At 42.3% G+C, this 14,867-nt stretch overlaps 1 protein-coding gene across 1 annotated transcript in view; it reads left to right on the forward strand.

The window, feature by feature from the left end:
* The window catches only part of slit3 (slit homolog 3 (Drosophila)), a 394,481-nt gene that overhangs the window by 227,516 nt on the left and 152,098 nt on the right, over positions 1-14,867 (forward strand). Inside the window, 3 exon segments of the mRNA XM_045724040.2 lie at positions 4,718-4,789; positions 10,584-10,747; positions 12,638-12,782. Of these exon segments, the coding sequence (XP_045579996.2) occupies positions 4,718-4,789; positions 10,584-10,747; positions 12,638-12,782 (381 nt within the window).

The following is a 14,867-nucleotide window of genomic DNA, read 5'->3' on the forward strand; positions in this document are numbered from 1 at the left end:
TAGAGAGGGTGCAAGAGAAAGAGAGAGAGCGAGCGGGGAAGATGGGGAGAGAGAGCGTGAGAGAGAAAAGGAGAGAGAGAGGGAGAGTGTGAGAGAGAAAAGAGAGAGAGAGATGGCGAGGGATAGAGAGAGGGTGCGAGAAAGAGAGAGAGAGAGAGAGAGAGCGGGGAAGATGAAGAGAGAGCGTGAGAGAGAAAGAGAGAGAGAGAGGGAGTGAGTGAGAGAGAAAGAGAGCAAGCGAGAGAGAGAGAGCGAGAGAGGGGTAGAGGGAGAGAGAGAGAGGGGGGAGAGGGAGAGAGAGAGGGAGAGAGAGAGAGGGGGGAGAGAGAGGGAGTGGGAGAGATAGAGAGGGTGAGAGAGAAAGAGAGAGAGCGAGAGAGAGGGTGAGAGAGAAAGAGCGAGAGAGAGAGAGAGTGCTACACGCTAGGTGTTTCAGTAGAACTTGAATGTTAGTGGAGAGGTGAGTGATAGAGAGGTAACAGGGAGAGCGGTGGTCCCCAACAGTGCAGCCAGAGAGACGGGGATGAGAGAGAAAAAAATATTGAAAGAGAGAGAGATTGACGGCGGAGGCAGTGACCTAACTCTGCAAGCCCTCTGCAACAGACAACAGGCGATAGCATCTCCCTCATGGGCTGCTCTTTTAAAGACTCAGCTCCATCACTGCCTGCTGCCTGGCTGACTGGGGACAGAGAGAAAGAGGTCCCATACAGCACTGCAGCACTGTAAACACTAAACATGTCCCCCTGTGACAGACAGACACGCAATTACTCATCCTGAGAGGCTAATGCCAGCTGTAACAGAGCAGCCCTTGGAATTTATCATATTTAGCCATAAAGCTGTTTTTTAACGTTCTCCTATGAGATGTGCAGGTTAGTGGGGTTTAACTAGACAAAGACCTTGAAAGAGCTATTTAGTCTACATACTGGAGAAGTTCTGTCATGTCTGTGTGATTACTGAAATCGGGACAAATTACATTGGGACCCAGGAAATCCAATCTAATGGCCTCTAGAACCAGACCGTTTCAAAAAACGACCATGTTGAAATATGGATGTAGCTCCTTAGTGGTTTCTGTTTCCTCTTTATCACGACAGCTGTGTGTGTGTGTGTGTGTGTGTGTGTGTGTGTGTGTGTGTGTGTGTGTGTGTGTGTGTGTGTGTGTGTGTGTGTGTGTGTGTGTGTGTGTGTGTGTGTGTGTGTGTGTGTGTGTGTGTGTGTGTGTGTGCATCCATCCCACACTATCTTTTGTTCTTTAACAGCAGGGGTAAAATCACCGGGGAAGCCAAGCCAGGATAATAAAACCATACAGTATTACAACCTGTGTGCTGTCATAATTGTGTTGTTTGCTCTATAACCTGTTAGATCATATGCCTTGACACTGTGATATATAGGCCTCAGGCCGAGACAGTAAGAAGACACAGTGGCAGAATAAATTCAACCAAACCTTTGCTTCATCACAAAACCGGAGAGCACCATCTGTCCGGTGGAGTCCACAAAGCATATTGCATATAACAAACAGTTACATGACTTACAGCATTGTCAAGCAAGATAATGTTTCTGATGGTACTGATTTGTGTGTGTGTGTGTGTGTGTGTGTGTGTGTGTGTGTGTGTGTGTGTGTGTGTGTGTGTGTGTGTGTGTGTGTGTGTGTGTGTGTGTGTGTGTGTGTGTGTGTGTGTGTGTGTGTATTCGTGCATGTTTACTCACCGTGTGCCAATGACACCTTCCTCTTTCATGTTGCCTAAACGGTCTATGACTCTGTCATACAGTACATGCTTTTATTTTTTGATGTCCAAGGCTACCTGGCTAAAACGCTTGCTCGCAAGCCTAACTTCCATTCATGGGCAACGTTAGCTAGTTAACATTAGCCTTCTACATTTAGCTACATATTGAACTTCCATACTCTTAAGCCAGAGGCACAATGTATGAATTTATGGTTGGATCAGAATCGGCGATATAATCATTGGCCTGTACGAAGAATTAAGTAAAACCACAAGTCCAAATCCCTATCTCCATCCATGGCTAATTTAGGAAGGACCCATTTTAGCTAGCTAACTAGCCACCGGAGGACAACAACACAACGAGATACAACAATTCAAGTTGTTTCTGTCAGTGTTGCATTGCTCTTGAAGTGATGTGACTGGAGTTAAGCCAAATCCAAACTGCCTTGGTGCACCAGGACCATTCACAGTTGAGCTCACTCAGTTTAGCTCAATGCTGATTGGCTATTATTTTATACTTTTTTTATCAAGGGAGGCCAAACGCTCGCTGACTTCTCTTGCATTCATTGTTATGGGCGGCAACAATGTCATACTCTTTTTGACCAGACAGAGTCAGGTAGATGGTCTACACATACAGAGACAGAGGGGCGCTGTTTTGCTCACACGGATGCTTATTCCGGTGTGATACATTCAGCCTCCGGTGAATTGAAGGAACATTTTGAAACACATTTTTTTATTTTTTTATTGGTCAATTTATTGGGTAAGCCTGGCTTCCCTTAACATATATGAATACATTCCACTGCCTGTTAATAACTTCATGTCCCCCCCACCAGCTCCCTAGAACTCCTTGGAAAATCTCTCTCTTCCCAGTGGGAGAAGGAGGAAAGAGTGAGAGATATGTGAGTGGCCTTCCTGGGACATTTTCTCCTGCATATGGTTCAGTATTAAAGGGTGGGACCAGGGCGTTGCCCCCTTAGTCCCAGTATTACAGGGTTTTACCAGGGCGCTGCCCCCTTAGTCCCAGTGTTACAGGGTTTTACCAGGGCGTTGCCCCCTTAGTCCCAGTGTTACAGGGTTTTACCAGGGCGTTGCCCCCTTAGTCCCAGTGTTACAGGGTTTTACCAGGGCGTTGCCCCCTTAGTCCCAGTATTACAGGGTTTTACCAGGGCGTTGCCCCCTTAGTCCCAGTGTTACAGGGTTTTACCAGGGCGCTGCCCCCTTAGTCTCAGTGTTACAGGGTTTTACCAGGGCGTTGCCACAGAGCCACAGTGTCCTTGACAATAGGGATAGAGTTACTCTCTTCACTAGAACTGCCGATTTGGTCAGCACTGACAACGGTGATTCTGCCCCGTATATCATTTAATTGTAGAATAACAATAATTTTTGGTGCCATTTTGTTGCATTTTTCCCCCTCGTTCTTAGTAAATTGCTCCCCCTGCTGATTGCTTCCAATATAAATATTAAAACATAATTTAGAATTCCACAAGTATGTTTTATTTTAAGGGATTTTTCCCTTTTTTTCATGCAGTCCTAGTTATTTAGCTAGCATTGCTGTTGCCTAGATGTGGATTTCCACTGTTCGAATTAAGTCCAATCGCAGATATGTTAAACCGCACTGCGTTGTTGTCATGTCCATCTTCCTCCTCTCTCCTTTATGGGGCTATTCAGTTTGAATTAGCCTGTTACAGTGAGAGTTCATACATGGCGTCACACCAGTGGCCCCTGTCTGGTGCTCCCTCCACTTTCCTAAACATGCATGAACTGTAAAACCAGCGGGTCAGTCCGTCCACTCCATATTGAGGATCTGCTGCGATCAGCACCATCTCTAGTCTCCCCTAAACCACTCATTATCCATAATAGTACAGTAGGACCCTTGAACACAGTAAAACTCTGGAAAACGACCCTCTGCTCCACTTTCTCCGTCGTCATGCCGACAGGATTCATCACTTTATGTTTCTAGCTACCGAACAGAGTGGGAACCATTAAAGTCCCAAATTGAGAAATAACAGGCACACATTTGGCCTTCCCGGAGAAGGTGGTGCAGAGGGGATGGGGGAGGTGGAAGGAGGTGGAGGGGGTTAGGTAGTGACGGAGGGGTGGGATGGCTATATTACAAGATTAAGTCAGCTAAGTAGCACTAATCACAGTTACTGTTGCTGGACGGAGAGGAAGGGAAGATGACTGCCATCTGCAATTACTGCTCTCTCTCTCTCTCTCTCTCTCTCTCTCTCTCTCTCTCTCTCTATACTGCTGTTGATAATATTATTGAATTGAATTATTAAAGCTTATTACACACTGTTATGGACACACGCCAGCACCTGAAGCATCCTATGGCCCACAACACACTGCAGAGCAGGGGATATGGCATGATATGGTATGGCATGGACAGTGTGCTGTGGACTGGACAGCAGGTGTCTGACAATCAGTACTCAGACATATAGGGCTTCTTTGTTGTTCAAACCACCAGAGGCACTGTGCGTGTGTGTGTGTGTGTGTGTGTGTGTGTGTGTGTGTGTGTGTGTGTGTGTGTGTGTGTGTGTGTGTGTGTGGCACTACTGCTATTGCTATTGCACTGCTACACTGGTGGATATACACAGACAGACAGACAGACAGACAGACAGACAGACAGACAGACAGACAGACAGACAGACAGACAGACAGACAGACAGACAGACAGACAGACAGACAGACAGACAGACAGACAGACAGACAGACAGACAGACAGACAGACAGACAGATAGATAGATAGATAGATAGATAGATAGATAGATAGATAGATAGATAGATAGATAGATAGATAGATAGATAGATAGATAGATAGATAGATAGATAGATAGATAGATAGATAGATAGGCTCATTGTCCATTAATTGTGTTTCTTTCTTAGTCCTCTACTTTCTCTCGAGGTTTTTTTCTATTTTTCTACTTATGAAACATACTTTTTCTACTTGTGAAATTAGAGTATTTGTGTATTGTGGCAATTTTTCTTTTCTTTTGCAGCACCCTCAACAACAACAACATCACCCTCATCCCTCTGTCTAGCTTCAACCACATGCCCAAGCTGCGGACTCTGTGAGTATATGAGGATTATATGAGTCAACCATTGTGAAATGCCACCAAGGAGCTGAGTAGAAACAGGATCCATCTCCATAATGAGTGGTTACCTCTCCTTTGTTTCATGCTTTTAACCATTACGGCCCAATTACCGCCACGAGTTACAACTTCAAGAGCTCTGACTTCCTCCAAAAATAACATGATGTTCCTTCTTACACTATGTATACACACACACACACACACTCTTGTCGTTGTTGTCAACAAACCCTGGCAACCCTTGTTCTCTGATGATTGATTGGGTGGGCCTCTCCGGTCGCCAGGGCAATGGAATGCCAGCTCACTGGAGTTCTTCACCCATGAACCTCTGGGGCAGTCTGAAGCCCCTGCTGAAGAAAACAGCATAGACCAGCACTGGCTGGTGACCAACCTTCATTGTGTTTTTGCTGGTGACCACCGCCTCCCCTTCGCTGTGTTTTTGCTGGTGACCAGCCTTCGCTGTGTTTTTGCTGGTGACCAGCCTTCGCTGTGATTTTGCTGGTGACCAATCTTTGTTGATTTCTTTGCCGGTGACCATCCTTCGCTGTGTTTTGGACACATAAGCTGGTCACCAGAATATCCTGGCCACCTGCAAAACAAGCAGCAAGTCATTTTATGCTGGCTTGCAAAGCTAATACTTCCTATTTTTACAGACATTTTCACACGTGGCAGATATGTTTTAGCAGTACATTTCAATGATGTTTAAAATGTGAAGGAATCTGATCTACAATGCACACAACTTTTGTAGATCAGCCTGACTGGGGATATCCTAAAATGTTAACTTGTATTCACCCTCAATCTGCATTCAGAATAACTATCAGGGTTAGAATGAGTGTCACCAGTGTCCAAAACACAGCAAAGGCTGGTCACCATCAAAAGCACAGCGAAGGCTGGTCACCAACAAAAACACAGCAAAGGCTGATCACCACCAAACATACAGAGTATGCTGATCACCAGCAAAAACACAGAAAAGTCTGGTCACTAGGGAAAACACAAGGAAGGCTGGTTTGGCAGCATAACCAGCTAGACCCTGCTGGTCAGACCATCTTGACCAGCATCCGACTAGCACTAACCAGCTTGACCAGCACTGACCAGCATAGACCAGCATAGACAAGCGTGGACCAGCATGACATTTCTACTGATCTATGCTGTTTTTTTTAAGCAGGCATTGTCTCTGTCCCCTGTGACCGGTGCATTACTTTTTTACTGTACCCGCTCCACTTACACTGTCTCCCCGACCACAATCAGTTCAAATCATTCCACAGTGCTCAAACTCACCGGATGTTTCCATTCTGTGGCTGACCTTGTGTATTAGCAGTGGGCTCTGGGGTTCTTATGACCATGTGATCTGAGTGTTTCACTGCTCAACGATCCAGTGACAACAGTAGACACAGGTCTGATCTGGTTGGGCCTGGGTCTGGGGATGCATACGTACAGACAGATAGACAGACCGACCCTGACACCCGGGGCTCATCTCAGACCCACAGTGTTTCAGGGGTCACAGTGACCCTGCAGTGTCCTCGCCCCCAGCCCCCCAGTCATCAGCTCTTTTCCTGCCTGCTGCCGGTACTCCTCTGGGGCCTGAGGTCTGGAGGTCTGGAGGCCAGGAGCTGTCCACTCCCCCTGCATTAGGACTACGCTATATGCTCCCTGGCTCGGCAGTCTGTTCTGGAAAGCCTCCCATCAATCAGTCCACTCAGACAGGCTTAGCCCCAGCCCCCTCACCTCCTCCTCCCCATCCCCTCTCCGCCTCCTCGCCTCCCCAGGATTGAATTTGCTGATGCTGTGACGGCCAGCCTGCTGCTCCCTAGCAGGTATTGAATTATCGGAGCCGAGGCTCCCCCTACTCCTCTTGCTCCCAGTTCCTTTGTATTGAATTTTCTGGCTCTAATATCCCTGAGATCTCTGTATTGAATTTGCTGCTCGTAAAAACAACTTATTAAATCAAATGTTTAGAAATGTCTGTAATCCATTTAGCAGGGATGGGGCGATGTAGTGATGGGATGGAAGGTGGATGGATCCAGGTTTCTGATGAAATAGCTTGGATTACCGAGCTCTGTGCACTCTCGCTCTCTATCTCTCTCTATTTCTATCTCTGTTTCTCTCCCCAATGCTCTCTTTACGAGCTTTGTCCAGCAGCCATTCAATTAGATCAAATGATATCACCCCATGGTGCTTTGCCATTCAATCACTCCAGACAAATAGAGTGCGAAGCCTCCTACTGCTAAAGGGGTAGCCAGTCGTTTTCACAGTGTTTGTGGATCACTGGATGAGATGAGTTGCCTTTTTGTGCAGGCTCTGAGGATGAACATGTGCACCTAGCTCACCTCACACACACACATGTACACACACACACACACATAAGCATGCACACACAGCTGACCACAGAGTCGTGGTGTATGAGCCCTCTGCTCTGTCTCAGTGTGGAGCTCATCCCCTCCATCCGTCCATCTCTCTAATCCCACTGGTGTGTAATTCATCCGGAACAACGGGAGGCTATAAACTGGATTTATAATGGGAAGAGCTCCATTAAAACTACAGCCCACGCTGCTCTCCTCAATGAGCAATTCCTGTCCCCTAACCGGATCACACCCCTATTTCATTTGCAGACTTTTTGTAAAGGGTATAGAGCCTGTTTTATTTGCTGACATTACTTTTTCTCCCCCCTCCCTCTCTCCCTCTGTTTCCTCTCCTCTCAACTCCTCTCCTCTCGCCCAGTCGGTCCCGTAATGGCTGTTGTGAGATAGGGATTTAGCCCCAGTGTATCGTGTCCTGTCCTCTTCTTTGGGGGAGGGAGGACTTGAGGAAATGAAGGTGTTGGCTAAGAGAGAGAGACCATTCTTGCATCTGCAGAAGGATCCATATTAGATACAGATACATATTAGATACAGATACATATTAGATACAGATACATATTAGATACAGATACATATTAGATACAGATACATATTAGATACAGACACATATTAGATAAAGATACATATTAGATACAGACATACAGACACATATTAGATACAGATACATATTAGATAAAGATACATATTAGATACAGATACATATTAGATAAAGATACATATTAGATACAGATACATATTAGATACAGATACATATTAGATACAGATACATATTAGATACAGCTACATATTAGATACAGATACATATTAGATACAGATACATATTAGATACAGATACATATTAGATACAGACACATATTAGATACAGATACATATTAGATACAGATACATATTAGATACAGACACGTATTACATACAGACCAATATTAGATACAGACACATATTAGATACAGATACATATTAGATACAGATACATATTAGATACAGATACATATTAGATACAGACACAGATTAGATAAAGACACATATTAGATACAGATACATATTAGATACAGACACATATTAGATACAGATACATATTAGATACAGATACATATTAGATACAGATACATATTAGATACAGACACATATTAGATACAGACACATATTAAATACAGATACATATTAGATACAGATACATATTAGATACAGATACATATTCGATACAGACACATATTAGATAAAGATACATATTAGATACAAATACATATTAGATACAGATGCATATTAGATACAGACAGACACATATTAGATACAGATGCATATTAGATACAGATACATATTAGATACAGACACATATTAGAAACAGATACATATTAGATACAGACACATATTAGATACAGATACATATTAGATACAGATACATATTAGATACAGGTACATATTAGATACAGACATACAGATACATATTAGATACAGATACATATTAGATACAGATACATATGAGATACAGACATACAGATACATATTAGATACAGATCCATATTAGATACAGACACATATTAGATACAGACACATATTAGATACAGATACATATTAGATACAGATACATATTAGATACAGATACATATTAGATACAGACAGATATTAGATACAGACACATATTACATACAGATGCATATTAGATACAGATACATATTAGATACAGATACATATTAGATACAGACACATATTAGATAAAGATACATATTAGATACAAATACATATTAGATACAGATGCATATTAGATACAGACAGACACATATTAGATACAGATGCATATTAGCTACAGATACATATTAGATACAGACACATATTAGATACCGATACATATTAGATACAGACACATATTAGATACAGATACATATTAGATACAGATACATATTAGATACAGATACATATTAGATACAGATACATATTAGATACAGATACATATTAGATACAGACATACAGACACATATTAGATACAGATACATATTAGATACAGATACATATTAGATACAGACATACAGATACATATTAGATACAGATCCATATTAGATACAGACACATATTAGATACAGACACATATTAGATACAGATACATATTAGATACAGACACATATTAGATACAGATACATATTAGATACAGATACATATTAGATACAGATACATATTAGATACAGATACATATTAGATACAGATACATATTAGATACAGACATACAGACACATATTAGATACAGATACATATTAGATACAGATACATATTAGATACAGACATACAGATACATATTAGATACAGATCCATATTAGATACAGACACATATTAGATACAGACACATATTAGATACAGATACATATTAGATACAGATACATATTAGATACAGCTACATATTAGATACAGATACATATTAGATACAGACAGATATTAAATACAGACACATATTAGATACAGATACATATTAGATACAGATACATATTGGATACAGATCCATATTAGATACAGATACATATTAGATACAGACACATATTAGATACAGATACATATTAGATACAGATACATATTAGATACAGACAGATATTAGATACAGATACATATTAGATGCAGATACATATTAGATACAGATACATACTAGATACAGACAGATATTAGATACAGATACATATTAGATGCAGATACATATTAGATACAAACAGATATTAGACACAGACACATATTAGATACAGATACATATTAGATACAGATACATATTAGATACAGACAGATTCATATTAGATACAGACAGATACATATTAGATACAGATACATATTAGATACAGACAGATACATATTAGATACAGACAGATACATATTAGATACAGACAGATATTAGATACAGATACATATTAGATGCAGATACATATTAGATACAGACAGATATTAGACACAGACACATATTAGATACAGATACATATTAGATACAGATACATATTAGATACAGACAGATACATATTAGATACAGACAGATACATATTAGATACAGACAGATACATATTAGATACAGACAGATACATATTAGATACAGATACATATTAGTAGCTTTTTGGTCTCGGTTATGACAACCACATCTCTGTCAAGGACAGAGGAGTCACAGAGTCATAAACACAGCTCTGCTGCCATGAGTGAACGAGGACTCCTAACACCGTTCCACCTGCTAGGTAGCCTTAGAAGGTCTTTACATTTTGTGAACATATATTTCAGTGAGTGGATTATTCTTTTCAGCCTTAGATTTGGTCATTTCTCTCATACATTATGGTATGCCACTGGCCATCTACTGTGGCACTGAACACTGTGGCTGTTCTTTTTCTCTCCTCCCTCCCTCTGCAGCCAACAACCCGCACTGACTACTGCTGTTGCCTCTCTCTCCCCTCCTCCCTCTGCAGACGTCTACATTCTAACAATCTGCACTGCGACTGCCACCTGTCCTGGCTGTCTGACTGGCTGCGGCAGAGGCGTGGCCTGGCCCTCTTCACCCAATGCATGGCGCCTGCCAACATGAGGGGCCTCAACATCCCTGATGTCCAGAAGAAAGACTTCACCTGTACAGGTACGCTAAATCCCCATGACAACACACTGTACTACAAACACTAAACAATGTACGTACCCATGTTATCTCCAAATTAACACATTCTTTCATGGCTCAGATTGAAAAGCCACTGAATCAGTAGAATAGGTTGGTGTTCTTGTTTAATTTACTCCAGGATATAATTGGTAAAAGTATTCACTTTTGGGCCTAATGAACACCTCCCACCCCCTCCCTGCAGCCTTAAATCAGCTGAGGAATCTCCAGCAGGCAGACGCAGCAGAAATACAGTTGTCCACCTTAGAGTCAGCCCCTTAATTAACCTGCAAATAAACACAATAACACAGGAGAGAGAGAGAGAGGAGAGAGAGATTTTCCCTTTTGTACTTGAACTATTTGCACATCGTTACAATGCTGTATATAGCCATAACGTGACATTTAAAATGTCTCTATTCTTGTGGAACTTTTGTGAGTGTACAACATAAAACACCAAATAATGCATGCAGAGCAGAATTATTGGGTATACGCGCTAATTATCAAAATCCAGAAAAGAGACGTTAAATTCTACAACCACCTAAAATGAAGCGATTCTCAAACCTTCCATAACAAAGCCATCACCTACAGAGAAATTAACCTGGAGACGAGCCCCCTAAGCAAGCTGGTCCTGGGGCTCTGTTCACAAACACAAACAAACCCCACAGAGCCCCAGGACAGCAACACAATTAGACCCAACCAAATGATGAGAAAACAAAAAGATAATTACTTGAGACATTACAAAAAAAACTGAGCAAACTAGAATGCTATTTGGCCCCAAAAAGAGACTACACTGTGGCAGAATACCTGACCGCTGTGACAGACCCAAAATTAAGAAAAGCTATGTACAGACTCAGTGAGCATAGCCTTGCTCAAGAGAAGACAGGCTATGTGCACACTGCCCACAAAATGAGGTAGAAACTGAGCTGCACTTCCTAACCTCCTGCCAAATGTATGACCATATTAAAGACACATATTTCCCACACATCACACAGACCCACAAAGAATCTGAAAACAAATCCAATTTTGATAAACTCCCATATCTATTGGGTGAAATACCACAGTGTGCCATCACAGCAAAACGATTTGTGACCTGTTGCCACAAGAAAAGGGCAACCAGTGAAGAACAAACCATTTTAAATACAACCCATATTTATGTTAATTTAGTTTCCTTTTTGTACTTTAACTATTTGCACATCATTACAACACTGTATATAAACATAATATGACATTTGAAATGTCTTTATTCTTTTGGAACTATGTGAGTGTAATGTTTACTGTTCATTTTATTGTTTATTTAACTTTTGTTTATTATCTATTTCACTTGCTTTGGCAATGTGAACATATGTTTCCCATGCCAATAAAGCCCCTTAAATTTAAATTTGAGAGAGAGAGAGTGAGAGAGAGAGAGAGGGAGCGAGAAAGAGAGGGAAAGCGTATGAGAGATACCATTTTTTTACCAGCACAGGGGCTCTCTCTCTCTCAAATTTAAATTTAAGGGGCTTTATTGGCATGGGAAACATATGAGAGATACCATTTTTTTACCAGCACAGGGGCTCTCTCTCTCTCAAATTTAAATTTAAGGGGCTTTATTGGCATGGGAAACATATGTCTCTCATACGCTTTCCCTCTCTTTCTCGCTCCCTCTCTCTCTCTCTCACTCTCTCTCTCTCTCTCACCCTCTCGCTCTCTGTCTCTCTCGCTCCCTTTTTGTCTCTCTCTCTCGCTCACTCTCCCTCTATCTCCCACTCTCGCTCTTCCTCTCTCGCTCTCTCGCTCTCCCTCTCTATCGCCCTCTCTCTCTCTATCACCCTCTCTTGCTCTCTCTCTCGATCTCCCTCTCTTCCTCTTTCTCTCTATTGCCCTCTCTCTCTTTCTCAGGCCCAGCTCAGGCGAAGCCTCATACCTGTATTCCCCAAGCATCAGTGTGTCCGGCCTCTTGCACCTGCAACAACAACATTGTGGACTGTCGCCGCAAGGGCCTGACTGAGATCCCTGCCAACCTACCAGAGGGCATCGTAGAGATGTAAGTAGACTAACTTTACTCCACAATGCTTTTTAACAATCACTATCGCTTTTATTCATGTATATCACCTGTTGTCTTCATTATTGGTACACTCAGAACGTTGTATAGTTCATTTGGAAACATCCTGTTTTTGTACAAAACGTAGAGTACAAAACACACTGGTCTTTTTGTTTTTGTGTGTTTATTACCTACCTGCTCCTGTAATGGAACAAACCCCATTAGCTTCATCAGTTAACAGGCTCATTACTGCTGGTCCAGGTGCCTGGTGTCTGACTCTACTCTGTACTGAGACTGACACATAAACATCCTCTCCTATCCTCCTGACTGACTGACTGGCTAACTGACTGTCTGGCTGGCTGACTGACTAACTGACTGGCTGGCTGGCTGACTGACTGACTAACTGACTGGCTAACTGACTGGCTTACTGACAGGCTAACTGACTGGCTTACTGACTGGCTGGCTGACTGGCTCACTTGCTAACTGACTGACTGACTGGCTGGCTTAGTGGCTAACACTGATTGTCTGGCTGACTGGCTGGCTGAGTGGCTGACTGACACACAGGTGGACTCCTCACCTATGGATCTGTGGTTTCTCTGCCTGCCCCATCTCAGAGATCAGTCTCAGCTAGGTGGCTCAGACATTTCTCTGCACCCCATGGGGCCTTGTTAGCGGCTTGACTTACTGAGATAAGGTGCAGCTTTTCTAGGACCCAACCACCCTTGTTTGGGGGGGGGATATGTGTGTTTGTGTGTGTGTGTGGGTGTGTGTGTGGTGTGTGTGTGTGTGTGTGTGGTGTGTGTGTGTGTGTGTGTGTGTGTGTGTGTGTGTGTGTGTGTGTGTGTGTGTGTGTGTGTGTGTGTGGTGGCTGTGTGTGGCTGTGTGTGTGTGTGCCTGCTGCCTCGTACCACAGGCTGATTGGATTTCCGCTCTACTTTGGAGCGCGTCCATATCTTCTCAGTCAGGATATTTGATATACATATCGATCGCTCCCACTCTTGTTTGCGCTAAAGGACAGGTGGGTAATTGCTCTGATATGTACCGTTTCTACACCGCTGTTGTTATGCCAATAGTGTATGACCTTTGAATAACAAATGGATATGTTAAGGTAGGAAGGTAGGATACATTACTCCAGCGCTTACTATAGCCAGAAACAATGTACCACTAATGAAATGATGTATTGTCAGGACTTTGCTGGGGTCCGATAGTCATTTCTCTTAGAATTGTTTTCACGTTCCTCTGCCAGGTTCGAATTACTGTTCCACCCACCGCTCAGGAACAACAGCCAAAACAATATCCACTCAATCTGTACTTTAGAAATCAGAGTAAATAGATCCCTTAGAGCAGAGTCTATATTGTCTCTGTATAAGCTTTCCCTGTTCCTGCCTAAATATACACGGAGTATACCAAATATTAGGAACACCTTCCCATGTTGACTATAATGCTTCCCATAGTTGTGTCAAGTTGGCTGATGACCTTTGGGTGGTGGACGATTCTTAATACACACGGGAAACTGTTCAGTGTGAAAAACAGCATTGTAGTTCTTGACATGAACAGGTGTGCCTGGCACCTACTACCATACCCCATTCAAAGGTACTTAAATTTTGCATCTTAATATGCAACCACTCAATGGCACACAAACACAATCCGTGTCTCAATATTCTCAAGGCTTAAAAAAACATCTTTAACCCGTCTCCTCTCCTTCATCTACAGTACACTGATTGAAGTGGATTTAACAAGGGATCACAGCTTTCACCTGGTCAGTCTATGTCAGCCTGGTCAGTCTATGAATATTTTGTATACTCAGTGCATTCGGAAAGTACTCAGACCCCTTGACTTTTTCCACATTTTGTTACGTTACAGCCTTATTCTAAAATTGATTAAGTTGTTTTTTTCTCTCATCAATCTACACACAATACCCCATAATGACCAACAGATTTTTCAAAAAAATTTATAAAAAATAAAATGTCACTTTAACATAAGTATTCAGACCCTTTACTCAGTACTTTGTTGGAGCAACTTTGGCAGCGATGACAGCCTTGAGTCTTCTTGGGTATGAAGCTACAAGCTTGACGGTTTCTCCCATTC

This window comes from Salmo salar, chromosome 09, assembly GCF_965601325.2.
Source record: "Salmo salar chromosome 09, fSalSal1, whole genome shotgun sequence".
NCBI lineage: Eukaryota > Metazoa > Chordata > Actinopteri > Salmoniformes > Salmonidae > Salmo > Salmo salar.